We start from the raw sequence: 27,902 nt of genomic DNA, 5'->3' as shown, positions 1-27,902 counted from the left end.
TACTGTTCAGCTTTAGTTCAAGTTTTAGGATTAAATGGACACTTAAACCTCAGGTAGTTGCAAGCCCCTTCCAGCAGTACTTTTTAATGTGCCAATTTTTTTTTTAAATATTCTGTCAGATCTGTCTTATGCTACACCCAATTTTTTTGTAAAATTCTGTGTTCTTGCCCTATAAATCACTGGTGTATGGCTGGAACAAGTAGACAAGGAAATTATTTACATCCAATACCGCTTTACTTTATCAAAGCTATTACTGGGGTGTTTCCCTAACTTTCTGTGGAAACCCAGGGCGCCTGGAATATTTCTCTTCCCCCTGCCTCTCTTAACTCTCCAAAGATATTCCTACTACAAAAACAGCTCAAAAAATTTGTAAAAGGAGACTTTTTGCTAAGATTTACACTTATATTTTTCTGAAGCTAGGTAATACAAGTTTTCAATGGGGACCTAGTCAAAGAATTAACAGAAAAAAATACCCCAACAAATAAAGAGTTACATGATGAACAGAAAAATAAAGCTCTTTGTTAGAGAAATTCAAAGCATGATCACAGGTCTCAAACAGAGAAAAAAGGACTATGACAGGAAGATCAGAACTAAAGTATAAGAATGTACATAGTATATACCAGTAGGTGGCATTCTTTTTTCTCAAATAATTAATATGAGATCAATGCCACATAATTGAAGGCACCTAATTAGGTGTGTTGTACTAACACGTTCTCTAAATTCCCATTACAATCTGTTTTATGTTCTTGAGTTTTTAAATAATACTATGACTTGCTGAGATATCTTTCCTCTGGATCTCACCTAAGGGCTATGATAAGTAACCTTGCTTTCAAAGACCACTGAGCTGCAGAAGAATTGTTTACTACTACAGAAGAAAACACTCAACTAAAATCACAATTCCTTTAAATGGTATCTTCAGCAGTGTTCCTGAAGGGCTGTTCAGCCTTGGCAGAACAGCTCCTCTGAAAGTGGTCATTTACAACCAGACATAATTACCTGTCTTTCCAAGGAAATTTTGTCACACTCCAAGTCTTGCTTTATAGCTCTTTCCTGAAGTAGCTCTGTCCTCATTTGTTCAATCTATTAGAGAAAGAAGACAGAAATTTTAATGAGAGACTTAAATTATATTTATCTATATTATACTGTGTGTATGTATATATATAAACTACATATACCTGTGCAATAGGCAATGTGTTCTTTCTCATAATTCAAGACATACATGTGATTTCAGATGAGCTTTACAGCTACAATCTTGGACAAAACTTTCTGCTTCAAGCAGTCCATGTTATTCCCAGGATTCATTCTAGGCATTTCACACCTACACTGGATATTGTTGATGTTTACCATATACATTCTGTAGCAAGGAACTCAACTCTAAGCTGTTCTATAAAAGACACATCACATGGCAGAACAGAGTTCTGGAACATCACATCCATCTTCAAACATCTTTTCCAGTTTTCTTCATACTTAAGTCTGAACCTCTGAAACAGTACCTTACTTTTAAGCTGCTGATTAGTCTTAGTAAAGTTTCTCTTTATTAAACACAACCTGGTACCTGCAAACAAGTGCCCAGAACTCAGTGAAACACTCCACAGGGAATTGCAGTTTTCTGTATGCATGGGAGTAGTAAAAGCTCTTTTTCAACAGACTCTGCTGCATGATGGATCCAAACATCGCTCCCCTCCTTCAATCAATTTCATGTCTGTTGTACTGGAGGGGCACCAGCTTCTAGATTTAGAGAGGGGGTGGGTTTTGCTTCTTTTGTTGAAAGACAACCTCTTCTGCAGCTTCTGTCAATATTACTGCTCCATATTCAAGAACCACAAGGAAGATATATTCTCCATGTGTAAAGATGTTAAAAAGCTACATAATCAATACAGACTCAAGATAAGAATGCAAAATTAGTTTGTTTTACCTCACTATTGGACTTGATTGGAAAAGAAATTGAGCTTAGAGAAAAACTCCAAACTACCTAACAGCTGCTACTGAAACTTTGGTGCTGAAGAACAAAGTTTGTAGGGCTATGGAAATACTTATCTTGCTTCCAATCTTTCTGAGACTCCCTGCAAATCTCTAAAAATACTTTTACAGGCACAGCAAATGTTACCACAGCATTTGTGGTTTACACTGTACAGGACTTTTTATGATAGATATCATCTGAGGAACACAGTGAATATCTGTATCAATTACTGTCCCTGCAAAAAAAAGACTGATAAAGATTTCAGTGGCCACAGCACTCTTTCCTGCTTTGCATCAGTTACATATGAACTTGCATGAACACAACATTGCAGCTAAGCAGCTCTCAGTTACAGATTTATCTCAGTAAAGGACTTTCAAATGTCATTGGGAATTCTTGCATAAAAAATCCAAAAGCAATGTTAAGAATGTGAAGGTTAAACAAGTACAGCAGATGAAAATTTGCCCTAGGCCTTATTTTTTAAACCACAACATAATATCAAATGATACATTTTTAGTTAATCATGGTTAAAGGAAGTAATTTGCACTTTTTCTGGAGCTTGTAAATTGATATATGAATACAAATAATGGCAGCAAGGCATGCAATTGCATATGTTATGTCACAGGATGGGGACAGAAGGGAGAAGGCATTCCTGAAAACTAAGGTCATACCAGCTCCTAGAATACCAATGGCAGCACGTGGCTGTGTTCTCAACAGCTGGGTGATTTCTTAAAAGCTCTCATTGTCACATGGAAGCCTAATAATAACAATGTTTTATACGTTATATAGTAAAATATTATATAGTAAAGTATTACTTTATAGACACAAATTAGAATCACATGTGTACAATAGCTGTATTTATTAATAAAATATATGAATAAAATTATAATGTGAGGAATTACATAGAATTTATTCTACTGTAATTGCTTTAGCAAGACAGACACAGGAAAAAATACAGCTAAATCTGTGGTAAAATGAAGGACTAATTAAAAATGTAGCTGTTAACTGAAGAAAGGGGTTTTGTTTTATGTAGGAACTTGCTTAATGGACCACTCTGAGGTTCCACTGTGCTCTTACTGTGCTCAGAGGCTGTAACAAATTTGTGCAGCCTTCCCAAGATTCAAACGAAGGAATTATTTAGAGGACAATTATTATATTTCCAAGATGACTGCTACTGTTGTTGGACAACTCTTGGTAAAAGCAACCTCACAGAAAGGTAGTGGGAGAGAGAAAAATATCTATATCTGATTAGGATCAGTAAGCTACATGCAAATATCTACAAGAGCTTGTTAAAAGAAAAGGGCAGCAAATAGAATTTCTGCTGGAGGAGATATAAATTGTTTTCTCTTCTTGTGTTTTTCAACAGTTCAACAGTTTTTAAACACATAATTAACATGCACAAAGGAGAAAAACAGTTGTGTGTCCAAATGTGCTTGAAGTTCCACTTATTTCACAGCAGTGAGATGTACCAGTTTCATGGCCATACTCTGTGTATGTACCATGTGGGACTTCATGTTCCATGTTCTAGCCTTCCTATGTCTAATATCTCAAAACTGTGTTAAAAGAATAAACTATTTCTGCAGCTTAAGGCAACACTTATCACAGCTGGATTTGAAGAATGCCAACAACAAAGAATTGAGAAAAGCAAATGTATCAGGTTTTACAAAGCTTTATCATTTTGTGCCAGCTTTAGGATTAAAAGCAGCTGTTGAGTTCATTACAGTGAAAGCAATTTGATTTCTAATAATAATTTAGATGCCATCAGTATTGTTCATCATCTCACAGGTTTACAGCCAATGTTTCCTGTTAACTCCTAAGTAGTGTGTGGGTGTACATATATATGTATATAATATATACCTTAGACAATTTCCAAGTATGTGACCAAAAAACCCAATGATTAATCAAGAAGAAAGTTAAAGCTAAAAGAATCCCTTTGATGCTTCAAAATTGAAAAACAACCTTCATATCCAGATTTTTATTTCTTTGCTACCCACAGTCAGTGCCAGCTAAAGAGCAGGTATACAGCTCTCCACAGGGAACACTTTACCAAAAGGAAGCAGATTATGCAGGTCAGTGTCATTTTAACCCTATCTGTTTATTCTAAAATTGTCATGAAAACTAATAAGTCCATTTTTCACACTTACTGGAAACAACTCTAAGGTCAATAGACCCTTGCTTGCATTTTCACAGAACACAAGAATTATTGAGGCTATCATGAGGATTTTTCAATTATGTTTGCAAAGTCAATATGACAAGAGATACTTCATTACACTTGTTCATAGAAAAAAAAATCACTTATTAAAATATAATTTTGGTTGTCTCTGTTCCTCATACCTGTCCCTGCCCAGGGACCTCTTTAGACTCAAACAGCAGCTGAGTGCTCTAGTTTTCCATTTGTGTCTGTGTTAGTGTGGTTTGAGCATTTTGGTCTTTCTAGATTTACTAATACATTATCATTTAAAAACTAATAGGATTTGACCCACTTTTCCCTAACATTTTTTTCTGTTTCCACTCTGCTGTGCTACTTCTTAGAACAAGGCAAAAGGAGATGAGAACAGTGTGTCATGCAGCCATTCAGATTCAAAAGGGTGTTTAAATTAAAAAAGAATTACATTTCATGGCAAGTGAAATGTGAACTATTATTCTTGCCAATGTTTATTCAAACATTCAGCTTTATGTAAAATAGAACCAGTTGTTTAAATTCATTTTTACTGGAAATTTCAGTATTATAGTTCATTATCAGTATGTTAAAATAACATATTTATAATAATAGTTTTTAAAATGTAGAGGAATACAAATATTACCAAAATAAATCCACTATAATTTCTCATGTCATTATAAATGCTTAGCAGACCCTGAAATACTCTTTAGTAATTTGACTACTTAGCCATTCTGGCATAAAATCAAAACAAAGCAACCTTTATAACTCATGTGTGAAATGAGAAATTCCAGACCTCAAAATAAACATGTCTTTTACCCATTATGTAACATTTTAGTCACCAAACTGTATTTTAGGTTTCCATTCAGTTAGCAAATTAACTTCCATGGCAGCTATGACTAAAGTACTTTTATCCCAGCTTTACAACACAGGCACAGACTCCAGTATTAAAGGCTTCCTGATTTAACAACAGCATGACCCCACATCATTACAGGTCCTTTATATTCTATTTCACCCACTGACTCAGAGTCTGAACAATATCAACAGAACAATAGCAGAAAGTTTTTATTACAATCAAATAGAGTCTCAGTAGCCAGAGTTCAAACAAAGAAGTAATGGTGCCTTGGTGTTTCAAGGATGTGTGAGAGAAAGCTGAGCTCCACCTCACTTTAAACTCCCCATCTGTCTCAGTGGAACACACAATTTCACTGAAAAGACACAGAAACTAAGATTTCACTTTCTGTTCTGCCTCTGGAGCTACAGTTATTCAAAAGAATGTCAGTAGTTGTTTGTTGTTTTTTTTTTTAATGGAGAAAGAGAAATGAGAACAGAACAGATTATTGTGGGTACCTCAATGCTAATTGTCCCCTGAGCTTCTAGGAAATTACTGTGAGCTGTAATGCTTCATGTAGAGTTACAGCAGCAGATGTGCTGTAAGGGGTTATGAATGAGTTTCACATCTTTCAGAAAGCAAAAATAAGGCAAAGAACATTATCTGGACCATGATATTCCAAGACAGCCACATCACTGTATTTTTTTCCATGAACTATTACAACATTTGCATAATCCTGACTACTCAGCCATGGATGTCTGGCTACTTTTGCAGTAATTAGGCCCTATATTCTACTTTACTAGTTTATTATAAATCTTTGTTATAGGACCTATGATTTCTTATTTCAGTTTTTTCAGAAATCTTGAATAACATTATTAAGGCCTCTGTCTTCAAACCAATGAAGTCCAAATTCTCCTAAGACTTGGTAATTTCCAACTCGATGGTCTCATTTCCAATGCACTCACTCCAATTCCCCCCACCTGCACTTTCATGGGCTTTACTGAAGACAGAGGTAAAATGTTCCTTTATTTGACAGGGCATCCCTGGATTGTATTTTATCTTGACTGAGGCCTCATCATACAGTCTCTACAACTTCTTCCCTCTACTTATACAGACAAAAACCTTTTTGTTACTTGTTTGAGGTACTATGATAGTTCTCACTTAGCTTGGCAAGTATTACTTTATATTTTCTGCTCCATGAGACACAACCTCATTAATAAATCCTTCTTCCCCTCTTTCTGGGCTATCAACTTATATTACATTTCTGGAACAAAGGACTGATGTTTTTATGTGGAAAATACTTTCCAGTTGTCTTGCCTTTGATATATGTTAATCAGCTTTTACACTTGTAATGAAAATAAAGCTTCCTCTCTGTTGAAACTGGCTAGCATTCTTGGTTCAGCTGATTTCACTAAGTAGTTCCACAATTTCCTAAGGCTCCTTCTCTTCCTTCTTTGAAATTAAGAGTCTATTATGCTGAATTACTTTTCAGTAGGATTAAAATAGTGATCTTTCAATGTAAGAGATCTTCACAACAGGCTTACTAGTCTTCAGTCTTTATATATATCCTGTGTCTGTTTTCCACTTAGAATAACAGGAAAAAATGGTTTGTCATGATGTGGAGGGAGCATATTTCATCATGTTTGTGAACCTTGGGTTTTTTGGATTTACATGCTCTGCTCAAGTATAGCATATAAATCATATTGCTAATTATTATTTAGTTGATCAATATTGATTGTGATCTTAACACTTTTTCATAGAATCATTAAGCAAAAGCTGCAAAACTTGTTCAAGTACCTGTTCTCTGCACCTGCTGATCCTCTCAGACAACAAATCCGAGTTATTCTTTTCTTCATCAAGCTCAAGTTCCAGGTGAGACAACTTGTCCTAAGTGGAACAAAGAAAAGCAACCTCAACACGCTGATTTCCATCCTCTTCAGATTTCTATCAGGGCATTCTTCTTTAAGCTTCAAGGACCCAAACTGTCTGAAAGACTAAGCTTGGAAACTGAAATGCCTCTTAAAACACACAGCAAAAGAGACGGCAAGTAGGTAAGGCTTTAGAGTGAATTTGTTTGACAGAAGTACAATAAAGGTTTTGTTTCCTTTTTTTACATCATTCTCAACAATTTCAAGAATATAAGATAAATTCTGCAATGTTTCTAGAGACTTTTTTTGAGTGCATTACATTATACATTTGGAAGACAAATTTCTTTTTATCTGAGTACAATGACATAGAGATGTTTGCTTAAGAAAGTCAAATGACAGCCTAGTTGAACTGAACAGTTATGCAGCCCTGTAACAAGTTAGAGACACAATGTTATTCAGACTCCTGAAATGAACCCATATCAAAGACCAAACAAAACTTACATTTCTAAATACTTTTGAAGTTCTGAATGATGGGCCTAGAAATTAAAATCATGCAAATCTGTATGATAAGCGCTAGATAAAATTAATTAAAAAGAAGTTAATTAAAAGTATGAGAGAAAATTCTAATTTAGAACATATCATGTTACAACAGATTTGCTAACAAATTACCTTTAAAATATACCACATTAATTTCTGCAGTAATACTACAAGGATTTTCAAAAACATGAAACTATGCCAATTCCTTCCAAGCAAAATCCAAGTGAAACAAAATTATTTTCATCTGTTCAAAAAAGAAACAAAGCCTTAAGAAATGTCTTTTACCTCCATTAGTTTGATTTGTCTTGCCCGATCATCTTTCAAGTGGTTTTTGGCTTCCAGTTCATACTCCAAGCTCTTCACAGTCTGTTCCAGTAGCTGAGTTTTTGTTATTGCCTCATCCTGGGCTCTCTGGTGGTCCCTCAGGTTCTCTTCCATCAGACGCATCTGAAGCAATAAGATCAGGGGAATTCACTAAGACTGTGCTTGCTATAAACAAGGGATGGCAGCAAAGGGAACTCACTGCAAACACACAGATCTGGAAGCATGACAGGAATTCCATTGAGTTACTGGCTTTTCACAGTAATTTTTGTTTTATCCACCAGATGGCACCAAGAAAATAAACTTGGATTATGACCTATAATGAGATAACTGCAAACACAGCGTGCTTACACTGTGTAAACATACATTTACATATTTGATGCATGTATTAGTGTAGATATCTACATACAACTTCATTCAGCTCAAGAGCTATGTTCTCAAAATCATTGTTTTATCTTGCATTTTTCATCATGAGTCTTCATCCCTTTACAAAGGCTCTCCATCCATGAATGAAATAAATATAGAAGGAAGACACAACAATATACAGGAACTACTCTTCTATTGTTGTTCTTTTAAATTTAATTTAAAACAAAGGCAATATAAGAGTTCTAAACTGGAAAAATCCTACTATGAAAATATTTCATACAGAGAAAACATCTGTGACCAAAGTATTCTCATAATTTTTTCCAACTGGAGAGCAGGAATATGCAGATTTTTAAAAGACTGGATTGTCTTTATGACAAAATTTACACGCTATGAGGAAGACACTCAAGACTGGTTAATTCTTGGTTGCACAGAAACCTTTGTGATTTAAAGCTCCACCTTGGCTCATATGAAAGAAGAGGAGAATGTATGTTTGTATGGGTGTTTGTTTTTCCTAAATAACTGGTGGGTTTTTTTCCCTAATAAAAAATATTTGTAAATTCTCAATGCCTTCAGTAGCAGGCATTAAAGAGCAGCAGATCATCAATGGAATCCTTGTCATTTCACTTAAGGTGCATTCATTTGACAAACACTGCATTTATCTGTCCTAAACAGGAACCCCCATTTCCCCAGCAGAAATAACATGCTGATCACCACCATAGAAAATCAAACCCAAAAGCACGCTGAGATCAACCTCTCATGATGTACATGAGGGTACACAAAAGCATGATAGTAAACATTCATTATTGTGAAAACTATCTGCACTGAATTCTAGGTCAAAGTTGAGAATTTCTCACTGAATTTATGAGTCATTACCTCATCTTGCATTCTTATGTTCATCAGGCGTGATTTTTCTACCTCAATGTTTTTCTCCTTTAATTGCCTCTGGAGATCTGCAAACTCCCTGCGATTTTTCTCTTTGTATTCATCAAGCTGGCTCTGAAGTTCCAGAGTTGATGTTCTTGAGATCTCCACCATTTCAGACATCTGGGCAAAAAGTACATATACAAAAGGTTCTGTTGTGCTTAATAAAACAAATGGTTTTTTTCCTCCAGCTTCAGTAATCAGCTCAGTATTTTCAAACAGAAAATTTATCAAACTTTCCCAAATAAATTAATTTCTATGCAGAAGTGGGAAAACACAAAACAGTAAAGTTAATTTCTAATAGCATGTGTGGCAAGACTATTCTCTTTTTGTCTGTCAGCAGTTCTTCCAGCTGAGTGACACAATGAACTGCACAGTCACACTTCAGTATGTCAGTATTACTGTAAGGTTTACACACAGATGGCACAATAAATCTGATGCAGACATTTTGAGAATCAGCTGTAAAACTCTGAAATATCACTTTGCTGTACATGAGGACTGAACTCAGATTTGGGATCTGGTTTGTACAGAACTGGTTTACAATGCCATTTTGTAATAGTGGTGTTCCAATCATTGTTCCAGCCTGAAAGCTTTTAATAAGACCTCTAGGTTGAAGAAGCTAATACTAAACTTTTCATTTTACTTTCTTTTACACATTTAAAAATATATAATTCTTTATAATTTGTCAGTTCATTTAGTTCTATCTGTTAAATATTCAGATCTCTGCAGCCTCTTGGGCATGAACTCATACCTCCTCCTGTAACTTCTCAACAGTCTTGTTCAGTTGCAATCTTTCATTCTCCATTTCATTCTTTATCTGCTTTAACTGCTCCTTCTGCTGAGTTTCATCTTTTAATTGCTGACTTAACTGCTGTCGTTCCTGCGAAATGCAACGGATGTTCTCCTGCAGTAGATTAAAAAATACATGTAATGAAATGTAGACCATCATTTCTAATGCCTTAAAGGTATGTTACTTATCACAGTAATACCAGCAGCTGCTGTAAAATTAAGCCAAATTTCAGGTTTTACACTTTGCTAGCTAGCATAGGACAAACACTGGTATGTCATGCTAGAAACAACTAGTGTCCATTTATACCTCTTTTCTTAACTCAAGTATTAAAACCATGATGCAATGGGAATGTTGCTGCCAACTCTCCAAATGCTGCAGTTTCCTCAGTGTCTGCCTGTTCAGTACACTATACTGAATTTCAGTATTTGAAATCTGGATGCCCTATAGGACAATTCAATGGTCAATTTAAGTAAAATCTCTCATTTGCTCATTTGAGTGCCCTTCATGTACAAAAGTTCTTGAGCATTTTCAGTGGAATTGGCTGGCCTGTCACAGTGTAACTACAAGTCAGTCCAACAGCCTGTCAGTTGCCAATTTAAAGCCAATCTTTAGTGGCAATTAATTACTTTGGGAAGAAGCTAAAGTGTTATTATATGAAAAGAGAACAAAAGGGGGAAATGAAAAGGAGTAATTTGTTTTCACGCTAACCTAAAAGATTATTCTGATATTTCTCTATTTTTTCCAAACAATACTAGCTGAATGTTCTCTTTACAAAATCAGTAATTCATCTCAGCTGATAACTGAAAATTAAGAATGTATTTCAACTTACAATGCTCTGCAATGCTAATTCTAGATGCCTACCATTATCTACCACAATGAAAATATAAACTTCCTGTTCCTCCACCCATTGAAAGGATCCCATCTTCTGATTGTTTCATTTAAAAAGCACAGATTACTTGACGCTGCCATCCAGAATGTTGGTATAATTATTAGTTTTTAACACATCACAGTACCATATATGCTAGGGTTAAAGGGCATAATAATTAGGTCATTTCCCTTCTCAATGGTACAAAAATGTTGAGATGTATTTCATTTCCTGAAATACTGCCCTACACAGAGGTTGCTACCCTAAAACAGAGACTACAGAAATACTCCTCACTTGTGCATCCATAAACAAAGTTTCAATATAGAGGATGATTTTAGCTGAAAGCACTAATGCAAACTGTCTGTTACAATTAAGTGCATCCCAGCTTTAACTTTTCTGACTAGAAATCCAGAATGGAGGAGGAATAGATTTGGCTGTTTCCAGTAACTGTTACAGTTCTATTGGTATTGTCATTGTCTTTCTTATACTAGACCACCATTACCAGCAATTTGTGTTATGTAAAAAAGCAAGATGGGCCAGTCAGGAATTACATTTCCACTGGGATACACATCATTACAGTGCCAGAGTTTGTCGTCTCAATTGTCAATGGTAACACAAGGCCAAATCAACCTACTGCACAACATTATTCATTAGAACAACTCTAAAGACAGAAAGGCTGAATTGTTCTAAACAAAAGGCCCACTGATTACATCCTGAGGTCTGTTAGTGCTCATATCCGGTGGACAAGAGTGCAGAATCAGAAAAAGGATTAAATTTAGGGTGCCAGAATTAAGACATAAGTTGTGAATAAAATGTCAGGACAGACTCTCCTGTCACCTTCCCTAGAATTCTTTCATTTGGAGACCCTGCTTGGAGGCAGCTTATTTGGCACAATGCCCTGAAGGATGCATAAACAGAAAAAAAACCCCCACACTTTTCAAACATCTTGCCCCAAAGCTAATCAAGATGCAAGAGATGTGTATGGTGCATTGATCCATGTTACACAGCAAGGTCAAGTCAGACTGTGACAGAAGGGAGTTCTTAGGGGAGTGTGCTAAATGCAAGCCAGTGGTGAGCAATGCACCCCTACAGTGATTGTGCAGCTTATCAGTGATACAGACAAGCAAACAAGGAGAAACAGTGAGGGAGAGCAGGTAGACAGATTTAAAATGAAAAAAAAATATAAAAATTAAGACAACCAAAAACCAAGCCTGACCAAATGCCTTAGAGGAAACACTTATTCATGAAGTTACAAGAAACATCAGCTTAAAAACATCATTTTGTGAAAACAAAACTCACCCATATTGTTCAAACCTTGTATTCTTGAAGTGCATTAAATTTTAAAGACATAGAAGTATTTTCTTGCTGTCATTATTTTTTCTTTTTACCATAATTAAATGAATCATGAGAACATTCTGGTTAACACAGTCTTTCCTTGGCTTTTAATCTACTTAGAGACAAGTTTCATTTTCAGGTTTTCAAAACAGAAATGTAAAATTTATATTGAAGACAACAGGGGAAAACATCCATTCAATTAAAAAAATGGCACTAGCAATTTACATGTACCTCACTTTTGAGTCTGACTTGTTTGATAGAATCCCTTGAAACTTTAGCTTCTAGAAGCAAAACTAAGAGAATTCTAAACGGATACTGTTGAAATCAATCCTTTGGTTCATGTAAAAGGTGAATCACAGAGAACAAAAAATTAAGCTTGTAGCTTTTGCAGACACAAAATATGAGATAAATAAGAACAGTTTCAAGATTTATACACATTCCCCTCATTAATAAATAGATCTGAATTTTCATGTCAGCTGAATCGCCCAATCTTGACTCATACACAACACTGCCAACTTCTCTCTCCATTGCTTTGAAGTAGATGCATTCCTCACATATTTAATTTCTGGGCTAATCTGAGAGAAAGCATAACCTTTCCTGGATACTGGGTGGACTAAGGAGCAAGGTGAAAAGAGGATTTCATTCAGAATTTAAGAGGCTGCAAATCCTAGTGATACATGTAAAATGTCTCTGGTTTTGTGATTAAATATTCCAGTTCCATACAACAATTGCAAATAAGACAGGCTCATAAAAATACAGAAGCAAACATCCTGATATTTTTCCACATATATTCAAGTACAGCTTTTTATTCTTCCACATGTAAATACCTTCATGAGTTGCATGATCATTGAAAATAATAGATTTGTGAAACCTGAGGCAGTTTATTTATTTGGCAATTAATTTCCCCAAAATTTTGCTAGATCCATGGAAATAGAAAAAAAACAAACCTTCATCAAGGAAACCATTTTAATTTGATGCATGCTATGGTTTCATTCCACATTTGAACACTGAAGTGAGGCCTAAACTTTACAATGAAGTCTACTTCAAAAAGAATGAGATGTAACTCTACAGAAAGCAATAGTGACTCAGGTAAACAGAAAATTTAAAATTTAAATTACCCAAATTCTTCTTGTTCTTACCTGCAAATCTTCAAGCTGGCTTTCCAAAGCTGCTTTTAACCCTAACAATTCTTTTCCCTCCTTTTCAGCATGTTTCAAAGCTTCTTCTAATTGTTGCTTCTCTTCCTGCAATGATGCAATTTGATACATTCAGAAACAGTGGCCAGGCCTTTAATCTGACAAGTAAAGGCTGTGAAGTCCTTTCACTCTGGCCTGTTACTGATTTCCCCAATCCCAAAGTGTGACTTGGTTTTACTCTGCTTTTCGATGGGAAAATCTTTCCTACATAGTCCTTCCTTACCCTTTTCTATGGCATTGTCCATCCTCCCCTTGGTCAGTTTTTATTCTACAATGAATACATTGCAAAGAGGAAGACTCCTTAAGGGGCTTGTTTTCTAACTTACCTCACATGTCTTTAATTTTTCCTTCACTGAATTTTCTTCTACTTTCATATTATCAATTTGTTTGTGCAGCTCCTCAATTTTCCTCTCTAGCTCAGCAAGTGTTCTCTTCAATTGTTTATTTTCCTCGATCAGCTCTTTGACTTGATTTTCTACACTATTTCGCTCCTCTTGTGCAGCATTTTTTTCACTTTGAAGGACAGCAGCACTCTAGTGAAGACAAATTATGTCGTGTTTAAAAAAAAAAATAATTGATGCTGTTTTCCAACAGGAGTTCCATAAGGCATCACAGCAAATACAGCTAGGATATAACATTAAAATATCAACTGAGACTTCAATATTTAGCATTTTTTCTCCTTGTGCACATGAACAGATAAAGTAATGTATGACACCTGAACAGTCTCATGCTTGTCATCTCACATTTTCACCTTAACATCTTCCTCTTTATTGCCCTAAAAAATTTCATTACCAAATCCCATTGTTAGGTAATTCCAAGTAAACTAAAAAAATTAACAGATAGAAAAAGCCATATGGATCTTTAAAGAAGAACATATTTATGAAAAGTGTCTTCCACAACAACACAAAATTTAGGCAGCATCACCCCACTGATTATTCCAAGCACTAACATGCAACACACCACATCCATGCAGCTATTGGCAGGGCTGCAGAGTAAATGACAGATAATATACAGAGATCTTTACACTAAATAAACAGTGGTGGTTCCACTTGTACTGAATACCAAGTTCAGCTTGTATTCAAAAATACACACTTTTTTTTTCAGAAACTCAAATCTATACACAAGTTATAATAATGAACAATGCATCACTTAAAGCACTGGATTTTTTACTTGTTTTGCAGGACAGCTGGCTGCAACATGTTACTTTTCAGAGCTAATCATCACCTTACCACTTATCCTCTAAAACACCCTACCATTTACTGTGGAAACCATGAGTGGAAGTATCTATCTATATTGTTATATTATCTATACTCTTGTAACACAGACCAAGTATGCATTCAAACATTTAATTCTGTAAAGAGCAGGAAGGATTTCATCTTTGCTCTTCACTGACTTTTCATTCAGAATCCTCTCCAAAGAACATAAAAGAACCCAGGATATAATGGGTGGTTCTTGTTTGTGGGTATTCAGGGGCTGATATAAAACACTATTCTGTACAAAGATCTGGTTCCCAAGTGCAGCACCACTGTCTTCCACACCAAGACCTCAAACAACAGCAAGAACATCAGAGCAAACAGGAATCAGTCTAGACCAGGATTCTCTCTCATGGCCATGGCTGATGCTTACAGGCAACAAGAGGAAGAACAGCTATGAGGCAAGCCATTCATCATACACTCCCAGCTCTCACTGGTTTTCTTCCATGAATGTATCATCCATTAATTTCTCTAATCCTTCTCAAATCCTTTTATACCGTTAGCCTCTACATTATCTGGTAACAATAAGTAATTACACATTCATTACTGAAGCACAACATTTTTTTGCGTGTGAAATTGTGTTTATCTTGGTGAGAACAAAAGAAATCCTATCAAACTAGTCAGAAACTATTTTGTGAAATATTTATGAAAGCATGAAAATCACTTTTCATTTACACTATTTTTGATTGTTGCTCCTGATCTTCCCCTCTCCTTACCCAAAAGGAATAAGCAAAGTTATATAAAAGGGTGTTTACAAAGAATGCCCTCACTAGACTGTTTTCTAGCAAGCAGCAGCTTTAAAATCATGCAAATTAGATAAAGCAGTAACTCAGAAAACACTCAGACTGTCTACAGGGTCAATGAACTTATTATACAAAAACTGGCAGCATAAGCAGGCTGACAAGTTCTGGTCTTTTGAAAATCCTGAAAAAACTTGTTCTTCTAAATACATGACTGGTTAAAAGCTCTGAAATAAATCTCTGTTGATGTTTTAGGTTTTCATGTTCTGGAATTTCAATAGCATTTATATATTCCTTTAATTTTTGCTTTCTGCAAGCAGCAAAGTTTTACTAATTAGCAAGCACTCCACCAGTGGCTCCTTTTAGTCTCATTTCTCCTTTCTGGAGCTGAGTGAAAGCAGCTGAGGCACGCTGGGGAGTTCAGGGAAAGGAATGTTGATTTGTCTGTTCTTTTTCATCCAGCTGCCTACATGGGGCTGCACAGTAAGAGAGGACTGCAGTAGACCCACATCAGACCTGGAGATTCCACTACATCAACCATGGTTTGCTCTACTTCCCCAACACAGGAAGCAGTATTTACCAAAAGTGGATGCACACATGCACAAAAGCAAACAACCCCCCAGAGATCCATACACATATATAAACACAGAAGTAATATCTCTCTCTATATATTATTTAACCTAAGAAGTTCAAAATTAAGTTCAGATTACACCGATGCCATCATATCTAGAGATTTGCTCCAGCCTGCTTTTTGTAGTATGTATCTTAGGATACAGACACTAACATTAAACTAAACTATTATTTGCTATCCTTTTTCACTATAAATTTCAGAAAGTTAGCAAGAAGTTAGGTGAATACATGTAAAATATAGAGAAGCATAAGGAGCAAGTTGCAAGTATTGTCTTTATGTCTTTATTAACCTAATTTAAAATCTTGGAAATAAATTGGATATATAAATAAAACCTTGCTAAAGTTCCAGCTGATTGAGTGACCAGCACTTAGCCAGCAGATCTTCACAGGTCTCTAATGACCTTGGCATCATTACAAAGGTTACACCTGCCAAAGCAAATTCTCTAACATATTAAGGACAAAATTCCTTTCTTTCACACACACATACTTTTACAAGATGGTAGAAAACTCTCTTGGTATATATGGAGAGCTACACTGTATTGGAGTTGGAGAGTGAACCTTTTACTTATAATCTGGGGAGAGTACAAAGAATTTTCTTCACAACTGGTTTCACTGTACACATTGTTTCAACATATTTTCAAGTTGTTTCAGACAAGACTGAAAAGAAACATAGGAGTATCTATCTTATCATTTCCCTTACACAATTGTACTACACACATAGGGCATGGAAGATCACCCTGAGGATACTAGACAAAACAATCCAGAAGTATCTTCAATTTGATAGTGAAGTTTAAACAAAGTCAAGCCATACAAATACAGTTTAGATGTTTCTTGTATAAGAAAAAGCACACATAGTATCATTTCTCCAAGAGTCAAATTAGACAGCTGGGTTTAGACAGTAAAAAGTTTATATTCATTTTTCCCTAGAGCACTGAGAATTTCATGCAGAGCTTCTTCACTGGCACAAATGAAGTTTCTGGATTATAAGAGCTTATGGTAACGTATGCCATGTCCTATAGCATATTACCACAGAAAGTTTAAGTATCAAAAGTCTCCACAGCTCTTGCCTTGTATTCTCCATTGTTAGTCCTCTCTGGCACCCCACACAACCTTCTACCTCCCCTCCAGGCCTGCTCTTGGGAAGACACATGAACATGACAGCAAAAAGCCTGGGGATCACTGGAGAGCATACACAGAGCACACAAGCACTGAAATGCAGCTCTGACAGACCTTGTAGCAACACCATTAGGGGAGAACCTGGTGGAGAGAGATCCCTGTCCATATATTGAACACTTACATAAGGTTCAGCTATCAGGCCATACAGGGCACTGCTGACGCACAGAGGGATTGTTGTGTCCTTTGCCATGGAACCCCTGCACACAGGCAGGGGGCTCCTGCAGTCCCACCCAGCTGCCAGGCAAAATACCATGTACAGACCACAGGTACAATTCTACATTGTCATTAGGGATGGCTCACTATACCCTGCAAAGAATTTCCCTAACAAAACATGGAAGTAAAAGATATGAAAAACACTGCACTGAAATGACAGTGGAATTTCTATGTATATTGATAAAGTCTGAATGGCAATTGCTGTGCTTCACAGGTTAAAACTGAAAGTGGCAACAACAAGGACAGTTGAAACTGTCCTACAGTATTTGCCAACAGCCAGGGGTAATCTCTGGGGTTCTGCCTACATGAGCAGGGATGCATATTTTCACTGAAAATTCAGGGACTGGCTCACACATTCGAAACAGGGAGTTGACAGCTGTTGCAAATGCATTCAATTAATGGGTTACAGTGATGAGGATGAAAGAAGAAGGAAAACTGAACACTGAAGGGGTAGTAGTACAAGTGAGGAAAAGCCAGTCGGGGAGAGGTTGTGCTGTGGATCCATTTCCCTCAGTCCACATGTGACTTATTTGTAATGGTGCTGCACATAAACAGAGTGAGTTAACTCATGGTCCTCAAGGCTTAATGACATGACATCAGTTAATGACTCTTGTTGGTGCCCATCCATAAATCCTTTACATGTATTTATTTGGGGATGTTGGAAAAGTTTTGGCAATTATTTTAACTAAGTTTATATAATTTAACCCATGATAACAGAACTAGGTAAAGGTCACAAAGTAATGATTTAAGTTGAATATAAAACATTAACAGACACTGTTAATATAAGAACTTTAGTTCAAAGAATTGTGGATGAGTCTCTTCAGAAAGTTTAAAGGAGATTATGCACATAAACATACAGAGCACAAAACAGACAAAACTGGTTAAACAAGATTCTTGTCAACAAAACCTGGAATGAAATACTCTATATTCAGACATATTTGCCATACAAAGGAAAAAAAAACCAAAATCCAAAACACTTCTGCAAAACCTCAAGCCCCTCAAAAAACAGGAGGAGAGTGGGGCAATTTTATCAAAAATTGAAGTGGCCTCTTTTGGATCTTAAAATTAACATATGTGAATCCCAATTTTGCAGTTTCTTCCCTATGATATAGAAAATGTTTATTTCTTTTAAGTCCCACTTACTAGTTGTGGCCACATGTTTTAGTAAACCAACTTCTTACTGTTACTATTTACTGCATTGTATTACAGAATTATATTTCTAGAAGTAAATACCCTATAGCATTTTGCTTATTATGCTTATTTACTTGCATTTGTTTTGTCTTTCCTTTCAATCTGCCTGTTCTTGCTCTGTCTTCCAGGGCATTCAGTGCCTTCTAGTCCCTACATTTGTAGTGTTTTACATTCAGATATCCATCTCCTCAATCTCTGAAGGAACAATACCTTTCTCTTAATAACCACATCATTCGAAGACTTCTTAACCACACTCATATCACCTTCTTATTCATTACCTTTGAATCCACTGAATATTTCATTATGCTTTCTCAAATTTGATCATGTTTAAACTCCTGATTAAGAATATGTAAGTCTTATCAGCAACATTAAGCTACGGAGATTAGGGAAAAGGAGCTGGAAATGGGTTGTGAATTTCTGGAAAAAGCTGAGAATAAAGAAAAAGAAGCTTGTCTAGAAGAATGGAAACACAGTTGTACAGAAGTTCCCACAATACAAAGTCCCCTGTGACTGACTGAAGATAAGCTTCTGCATTCTGGTTTTGTCATTGTGCCACAGTACACATGCAGTAACTTTACTTATTAGTCCAGTAGTGGACACAAACCAAATAAAACAAGTTATCAAATCCTAAAAGAAGGATTCACTGAAAAAAATCTGTTTCTGACCACAAAAATGGATCATACATGGCAGAATATAATCCATGGTGTTCAATAACCACTGACTTTTTAATAGTTCTCATACATTTTAATACTGAAGCTTAAAAGATTAGTCAATTAGCTTAAGAAGTTGAGAGTTTACAGCAGAAATGAGTGAAGCAATAAAAAAACAGGACAGTTTCACAGCTAAGGTACCCAAAACCAACCCTAGAGAATCTGGAGTCTGTTGTTGTCTCTGCCAAAGACCTCCTGAGGCAAGTCACTCAGCCAAATCTTTCCAGAGCATCAATAACCACATGCTCCTTAACTTCCCTGGTGTTTGAGACACTGGGGCTTGGTTTACAAGATTTGAGTGCACAGCTGCAACTAAAGTGAGCAAAAATTGCACCCTGAATATATCAGGGACTTTACAATGACTAACAATGTTACCCTAGGTACTTTAGTTTGGACATACACAACTAAAGGATCCTCTCAACATCAATCTCTCTACCTCTTACTTTCCTGTATTTAATACAGAGAATAACATTACTTAGAAGATGGCAGGGAAAAGGAATGTTGAGAAAAGGAATTACAAGTCTGTGATAAAAATGTCTATAATTCTTTCTCCAGAAGATGTTTTCAATAGTATGTACAAGCTCCATTTAACTCCTAACAGATGAGAAGAAAGTGAGCACACATACATTTCCATGCATAGGTACGTGTGTGTATTGTTTGATTTGGCATGTACACCTGATCTATAAAGTTTTACCTAGCACAGATCTCCTTATCTGAGCCACACAGTCACAGCTGCTGGAGTTTATATGCAAGTGGCTTTTGGTTTTCAGTCTAGGCCTGTGGAACATAAGGGAACATCAGCAGCAAAAGACATTTCCCTCACCTTTCATCCTGCTCCTTTCAGGCATTTTGCCTAACAAGAAATTAATCTAATAAAGCTTGGGTTTGTGTCCTTGTATATAGTTATATACGTGTCCAAAAGTATTTTTAAACATATTAAATTTAGTCATTTCAACTTACAAGTTAAAATAAAACAATAAATATTGTTCCAACTCCTTTGTTGCAGAAACCTCAGTAAACCAAATATATTTATACAGTATTCTACTCTGAACTTTGTTGCAAGCAGTGAACAGATAGTACAAAAGGCATCAAAATCTTTCCCACCACTCATCATTTTGTAAACCCAAAGAAACTAGACAGAACATCCAACAAGGTCCTTGAGATGCAAATGAAATGTTCAGTTTCAACCTGAATACAGAAAAAAATACTTTTGGATAGGAATGCAGAAAATATTCTGTGGCTCCACACCTTTTTTTTTTTTTACCACACCCTCAACATTGGCAAAGACATGAGAGAGGTTGTGTAACTGATCATTAAAAAATAGTTTTGGCTGACTTCAGTGCTTTAGCTGGTGAAACTCCCCTTTGGCAGTGACTACACACTATGGGATCCTTAGAGTCCTTTTACAAAATAAAGGAAGACTTAAAGTGTGTGGTTGTTAAGTATCTCATTTGCCATGTATTAGAATCATTACATTTTGGCTACATCCAATGTTGATCAGGCAAAAGTCAGCAAATTCTTCTAAAAACCTTTACATTTCTTTTCAGAATCCAGTTCAACTGAATATCAGGAATTGCATGTCCAGTTCTGGGCTCCCCAATCCAGGAAGGACATTGAGGGGCTGGAGCAGGTTTAGGCTTGACTTTAGAAAGAATTTCTTCTCAGCCACTGTGATCAGACACCAAAAAAGGCTGCCCAGGGAGTGGAGTCACTGTCCCTGAAGGTGTTTAAAGAAAGACTGGATGTGGCACTTGGTGCCAAGGTCCAGCTGACATTGTGGTGTTCAGCCATAGGGTGGATTCAATCTCAGAGGCCTTTTCCAATCTAATTGTTTGTTCTTTAACAGCCATACTTGAAGAATAAATCTCCATTCAAAATGAGCTGGGACACAAACTGGAGCTTTTTAATGGAAGTAACAGATTTTCAAATAGTTTTTTTTTCCATATTCACAATTGTGCAATCTAAGTAAATGACAGGATAATCTTGCAAAATCTGAAAAAGGGAAATGGTGTTGCTACTCACTTCATTCTATTCCTGGTGTAGAACACTTCAGATATCAAGATACTGGCTGTTGAAACCAGCTCTGAAGACTCATGGGCCACCTTTTTAAGTTGATGTTGGACTAGTTTAACTTCTTGAACTACATGTAAGAAGTTTCATGTGGCTTCAGGGATTCATATCTACCCAGATCCCTCAGATGATCCAGAGGAGGGTAGCAGTGATGGAGATATCAAATATCTATTGTCTTTTCCTCCTTTTTTATATAAACAAAACAGTTTAAATAAAACTAGACACTGATTTCCTTAGGTAACATGCAGGTGATTGCCAAAGAAAGAAAAAAACCCCAAACTGTTCTGCTCCCAAAGACTGACACAAAGGGAAAAAAAGACAAACACAGTGAGTCTCCACGTAGGGACAACTCTTTAATTGTAATCATTATTAGCTCTTCTGTAAAGGGAGCTTCTGAAATCAGTATTATTCAGCTACAGTCATGTAGTTTTCAAAGTTCAGGAATGCAAATAACAGGTCTTTATTTCTGCTTGTACCTCTGCTTTTAGTTCTGGCATTTTTACCCACTGTTTACCTTTAGGCAATTCTTCTAACCCCAGACACTGCTTCTTAAAGCAGTTGGAAGCCTTAGGATGAATAACAGAGTAACCATAGGATAGCATGGATAATTAAATCTCATATCTCTACAAAAGGAGTACCAAAATTCCTTACAAATGGAGTGTTAGGCTACCAACCCACCCAAGCCATCCTACCTACTGCCCAAAAAGGTAGGATGGCAACAACAAAACCAACAAAACTTCTGGAAAAAGGCCTAAATGGCTGCACTTACTCTTTTTCTACCTGACACGGATTATAATAATTCTTCCCATAATCTCAAACTGAGGCCTAGCCAACTTTAACACATGGCTGTGCCTTTGGAAGTTAACTATTATTAGTTACCTATTAAAAGGGTCAGTGACTTTTTCTCCTCTCTTCACAAGGTACACTGCAACCAGCTTAAATTCTCTGCTGTACTTCAAGAGATTATTCAGTAAGCAAGTGCACAAATTAACAAGTGAGTCAGACTGGTCTCTCATTTCATTCCAGCTAGAGCCACTCTATAACTCCTTAAAAATTCACTGGTGACAGCTTAGAGAAAAGGTTTGTTTTCTTAAAAGGTCATTTTCACTGCTTGAAATGGTACCATGTCTTAAATATTACTTCCAAAACTATTTAGGTTTTCATTTATGAGATGTAATGAAAGATTTAAATACCTGCATTTGAAGACTGAGAATGTAGCCCTCTTTTACACAGAGCATATTAAACAAAATTTTCCAATTTAGGCATGACCTAACGTTTATATAAGTTATAAAATCCAGGGCCAGGAAAGTATTAACCTCTTAACCAGTACCTGCATTAATGTCATGTTATCCCCCTGGCTATGTATCATGACATACTCAGATTGGCTTATACTAACAGTCTTTTGAAGGTCAGAAGTTGTTGGATAGACTGGTGTAAAATATTAACTAACTGTGTGTTCACGTTGTTCCCTCCTGTTTGACAGAGTCAAATTCTTCCCATATATACACAAACAAACTTATACTGTCACGAGAAAAATCACCTGAATACATAAAGTGCCTTCTGCTAACAAGGATTAGAGATTCTCCTGAAGGCATTAAAGAAGTAACTGGCTGTACAAGCTCTTGCAAAGCTTCAGAAACAAAGAAAATGAAAAATCACACAAACAACCCCCCTTCCCAACCCAGACTTACTGAAATAGTCCTAGCAGAGGAAGGGCCACAGTAGTTAAGTGACTATTTCAGATAAACAGGATTATTTTTTTATTATCCTATGGATGTGGTCCAATCCAACTCAAACAGAACTTTGCAGGACAATTTTGCTGAGAGGCTTTCTTCACTCTACATGCAGTATAAAACCCACTAGCTGTAGTTTCATGGTACTGGCTGCACCCAAGCCCACACACGTATCCACCAAATAAATGGAGGAGTAAACTGCACAGAAACAAAGGACTGGAGGAGGTGGAACTTGAAGACACAGTCACCAACTTATGTATTCAGAGCGCTTTAGAGGCACATTTTATATTCTTGTTGCCAACACTAATATTCTATAATTTGTTTGGTACTTCATTAAATGGGCTCTGAAAACATGCATGATGCTATTGCCAACTTCCTTTCCACACGCAGAACAGACACATTGGGCAAAACAAATCGATTCTGTCTTCCAAACTTTTCCTGTACAGTTCTAAAATAGGTGTTTCCAATAACAATACCTGTTTAAGGAGTGTCTGCAGCTTTCCTTCCACCATCACTTCTGTCTGTGTACCCTCCCTCTCTTTCCCCCACCCCATCTGTGTTTGTACCACTCTGAAAATCAATCAGAATCCTACCAGGCTTTTAGAAGGCTGGTAAAAGAGGGCAGAAAATGAAAGAGGGAGAGGGGTTAGGGCATGAAAGATGAAACATTGACTTGGATCACTCATTCCACCATTTGACTCTGTACACAGTTTAGACTGTTACCAACCAGCTTCTAGAACTGAAACATAAAAGTGTTATTTCAACATGACAAAAGCTGCCTCAGGCAGGCAAAGGAAATATCCACCAGTGGCATTTCAAATCCTAGATTACCTTCTCTAAATCTTTTTCAATTGTTGTATATCTTACTTGAGGTGAACATACCAGCCTCAGACACAGCATTCAGGATGCAGGTTCAGATGAGTTTTGGATGCATGGGTAAGAGTGCATAATGATGTTTCCATGCCCAAGTCATTTTATTATATCACTTGTTTCTTTCGCTGCTATCAAGACCATGGGTTTTTAGCATAGCCCTGAGATTTCACCTCAGCTTGAAACAAGGCATTGGGGTTTTTTCAGATATTTATATATATAAATTTACAGTTACATACATTAAATCACTTGAAGTACCAAAGCGGTTTTGCATTGCTCCACACTTTTATCTTCACTTTTCCCTGAGTAACTTGGCTAAATCACTGTTCACTGTACAGTATTATTCCAAACAGGTTCTCAGAATATACTAGATTTAGTCATGTTTCATTTTACATTTCAACTAATTCCAAACCATTTCTATTAAAAAAGGCATACAGAGGATATCTCATTTGGAATGCTTAAGCCAGTTTTTAACTTTCTGCTCTACATGGGAGATTTTTATAAGCTTTGAGGAAGACACATCATATTATCAGGTTAAGTAGAAAAAGATTCAATAATTACTCTTAATTTCAAAGTTCTTTACAGTTTGTGCTAGATTCACCTAAATTAACAAGATAGGAAAAACCAAAAACCAAAGCTTCTTCTCATGTATAATGCCAGAGATTTATATTTTTTTCTTATCTTAAAGGAGGACCATTTTAGTTCATAACATGTGCAGAAGGCAACCACTGTCTTTTGCTGTTCCTACATTTGCTCTGGTAAAATTCCTTCTTCTCTTTAATTATAACATAATCATATGTAACACACACATCTGTTAATGGTAACATGATCACCAGCTTCATTGCATTCTCAAATGCCTTGATAAATTAATCAGCTCTAAACTCTGAGTGTCTGCATTATCATTCTGAGAACAAGGTCAGACATATGACATGCCAAATAAATCAGTCAAGGTCAGGCTTAGATAAGCCTCTTCCTAACGTGATGATTACAGCTTTTTCTGAACAACATCAGCTAGCTTCTCTAAATACAGATGCAAATTTGAAGTGCTGTGCAGTTTGCAACTGCCCTCCTGAGCTGATACAATTTCAGTGGAATTAGAACAGTATTAGCTGCAATGTGCTAGAACCTTTCACCTGCAGCATTACATTCCAAAAGCTATTTCCTAATTTTACTGAAACAGTGGCACTTCATCTACAGTGACAGAGCACTCATGGTTAAAATAGTACAATCCTGGACTGTTGTGTTGTAGAGCCAGATTAAATAACAGAAATTTTTCTATGGCATTAAAACTGGAGTAGGATTCATATTAATCTCTGTTCTAGCACTTGCAGTTATGGAGAAATCTGTTCTTAATCAGAAAGACATTAATTTTTAAATTTATTATTAAATTAAAGATAATTATTATCCCACAGAGCTATGTCATGGAAGAACAAAACTTTTCCTATTGTTAAATGGAAATAGTCTGGTCTCAGTCTCAACAAACAAGCAATGAAGTCAAGAATAGTGACAGCCATCTCAAGACCACACAAACAAAAGACATAACACAAAAATAAGTTAAAAAGTTAAACTGTAGCAAAGAAAAAGAATATCTTAAATATTTGTGACTTTATTTCAAATTCTCTATTAAAAAAAAACAGGAATCAGATAACGATAACAATAAAAATCCAACAAAAAAACCCCAAACTAGCACCATGTTAGTGAGCATGAGAACAGAATCATGATGACAAACAACCCTGCTCTGCTCTTCTATCAGATAACCTCGAGTGTGTTTCTAACATTATTTGCAAACAGATCTATGTGGCATTCACACAGACTAAATGCACTGCACATTACTTGCCAACCTATCTGACACCTCCAGCAGATGAAATTTCTGTTGATTTAACACTGGCATAAAAACTACTTCCTTTCCCCATGCTAAAACGTTCTTAACAGCCTATATATCACAAAACACCCTCATTCATTGTAGCAATCTGGATGATTCAGAAGGAAAATACGTATCAACACTCTTGTACATAGAGGTCCTGATACAACCTGATCTATCAAACATCCCTATCCACATTTCTTTGTATGACAAACCACTACTACAGCACTTACACTCCTGTTTTGCTCATAAAGTACAACAGAAGGGGCCTTCCCACTAATCTTTGATGTAGGTTTCTTGTATACTGCCATCAGGTATGAATTTTTCCAGCTTGCAGTAATATATTAAAAAAAATAACAGGCCAAGTAGCTTCAATTGTTTATGTCTCCTGGGTATTTCAAATTAATTATTAACCAAATAATTACCAGTATATATAAGATGACAACAGATCAGTCAGGAAATTTCCTGCAGAGAATGGTTCTACTCTCCTGATAAATGATATATCAAACTCAACAACAAATCTCAGCCTGCAGGCATAAAGATAAATATAAAGATAATGCTGTGCTTCAAGAAATCATTGAGTACAAATACCAGCAAAATTTAAAAAAACCAACCCAAAAATGAAAGAAAACACCTCCTTCCAATTAAATATGTTAAAAGTTTTACTTCCAATAAAAACAAAAATTTCAATTCAAATGGGAAGAGAACTGGTACTTAGACCAACATTAAACAAATAAATTTCACTTTTGTATGTCTTATTAAATTTACCATTAGATAGACTATGTCATGCAAGTAAATAAATGCTATTTATAAATATCTCTAAGTCATAGCAACCCAGTCATAGAGCCATTTCCCAGACTGTGTTATTGTTATGCCAAACAGACTGCTCTTTCATTTCTTGTCAGTCGTAATTACAGCTCCATAATTGAAATACAGTAAATTACCATGGACTAACTTTGAAAAGATGGTTCATTGAGGTTGAGCTGTCACTACGATTACTGTGTAATAAAAAATGATAATTTAAATGTTCTACTTTTCTCTCAAAGAAAAAAACTAATTCAGTTCATGCAGCTCAGACAAGTCAAATATCTTCATGATGATGTAAAACAAAGAGAAACAACACATTTAAGCAAAGCTGAACAACCTCAAGTACAAGTCCTAGGCTGCATAAACAAACTGGCATTTATAAAATTTTCTAACCTCTGAAGAAAATTGCACATTTAAAACAAACCTTTAAAAGGATAAAATCTTCTGTCAGAATTCAATCATACAATACCTATCCAGCATCTTCCACATGAGCTCCTACTTTGCTCATAGAGCATATAAAGATTTGGAAACTTCTTTCCAGCTTCAAGCTTAATTTTCCCTCAGTTCTGTGTTACAACCAGCAGGGTAAGTACAACCCACCTAAGAACAGTGTAGGTAACAGACATAAATTAGCATGGATATCTCTAAGCATAAAACTGGGCCTACAGTTCTGACATACTGGTGAAGCCCACATCACCTGCAGAAATATTCTCAAACATTTGAGAAATAAAATGAGGGAATACAGAAAAGACACAAAAAGCTGTCACTGTAAAAAGAATGCTCAAAACTTTAAGAGAACTGTCCTCGTAGTAAAAAAAAAATCTTTCAATATGTTCCCACCTGCTGTCTCTATATAGAAAATTTCACAAAGGACATCTTTTGGAAAACAATAATAAATACACACATCTGAAACTGTTCCTATTCTCCCTCTCACAAAGACTTCCTGCAGATGCTGGAAGAGGCAATTCCTTCAGTTCTGTTTTCTTCCTGTCTGATTTGAAACACCCAAATCCCTGCTGTTTTCTTGTGCTCACATTCCTTTGACTATTCAGTAAACAAGCATAAGTTCAATAAATGAAAAGGACACAAAATAAAACACAAAACCCTGCACTGATATTGAGAATTTGAATGGCCAAGGTGGAACAATGCAGCCAGGGAACAGGATATGACACAAGAACCTGAATGTAGGAACAGTGGGCTGCAAAGAACTGCAGAGAACTGCTAGAAATGATCTCAACACTATGACTGGCAAAGCACCCTGGAGTCTTCAAGGGTACCCTCAAGGTTTTGGTGACTCTCTTTAACCCAGGACAAGCAAATGGTTCTCTGCACTATACTCCCATCTATTCTCCCTCAAAGTTTGCAATTAAGCAAATGCAGTAAATAAGTGCTTGAAGAAAGGACCACAACTTCAGCTGGGACAAACAATCAAAACATGAGATGTGTATGAAATAAAACTTAGTATCAGCAGCCAAGAACCTCCTGACCTAAATAAATCTTTG

At 36.1% G+C, this 27,902-nt stretch overlaps 1 protein-coding gene across 5 annotated transcripts in view; it reads right to left on the bottom strand.

Moving 5' to 3' along the window:
* CGNL1 (cingulin like 1) overlaps positions 1-27,902 on the bottom strand; it is a 56,124-nt gene that overhangs the window by 6,292 nt on the left and 21,930 nt on the right. For all 5 annotated transcript variants that reach the window (XM_054642144.2, XM_077185438.1, XM_054642143.2 and 2 more), the window contains exons 9-15: positions 13,473-13,679; positions 13,090-13,194; positions 9,712-9,864; positions 8,913-9,083; positions 7,638-7,799; positions 6,745-6,834; positions 997-1,080 (exon numbers count right to left, since the gene is read on the bottom strand). In XM_054642144.2, coding sequence (XP_054498119.2) covers positions 997-1,080; positions 6,745-6,834; positions 7,638-7,799; positions 8,913-9,083; positions 9,712-9,864; positions 13,090-13,194; positions 13,473-13,679 — 972 coding nt within the window. The remainder of the gene's footprint in view (positions 1-996; positions 1,081-6,744; positions 6,835-7,637; positions 7,800-8,912; positions 9,084-9,711; positions 9,865-13,089; positions 13,195-13,472; positions 13,680-27,902) is intronic.

This window comes from Agelaius phoeniceus, chromosome 13 (assembly GCF_051311805.1).
Source record: "Agelaius phoeniceus isolate bAgePho1 chromosome 13, bAgePho1.hap1, whole genome shotgun sequence".
NCBI lineage: Eukaryota > Metazoa > Chordata > Aves > Passeriformes > Icteridae > Agelaius > Agelaius phoeniceus.
This window is presented reverse-complemented; position numbering and strand designations above follow the sequence as displayed.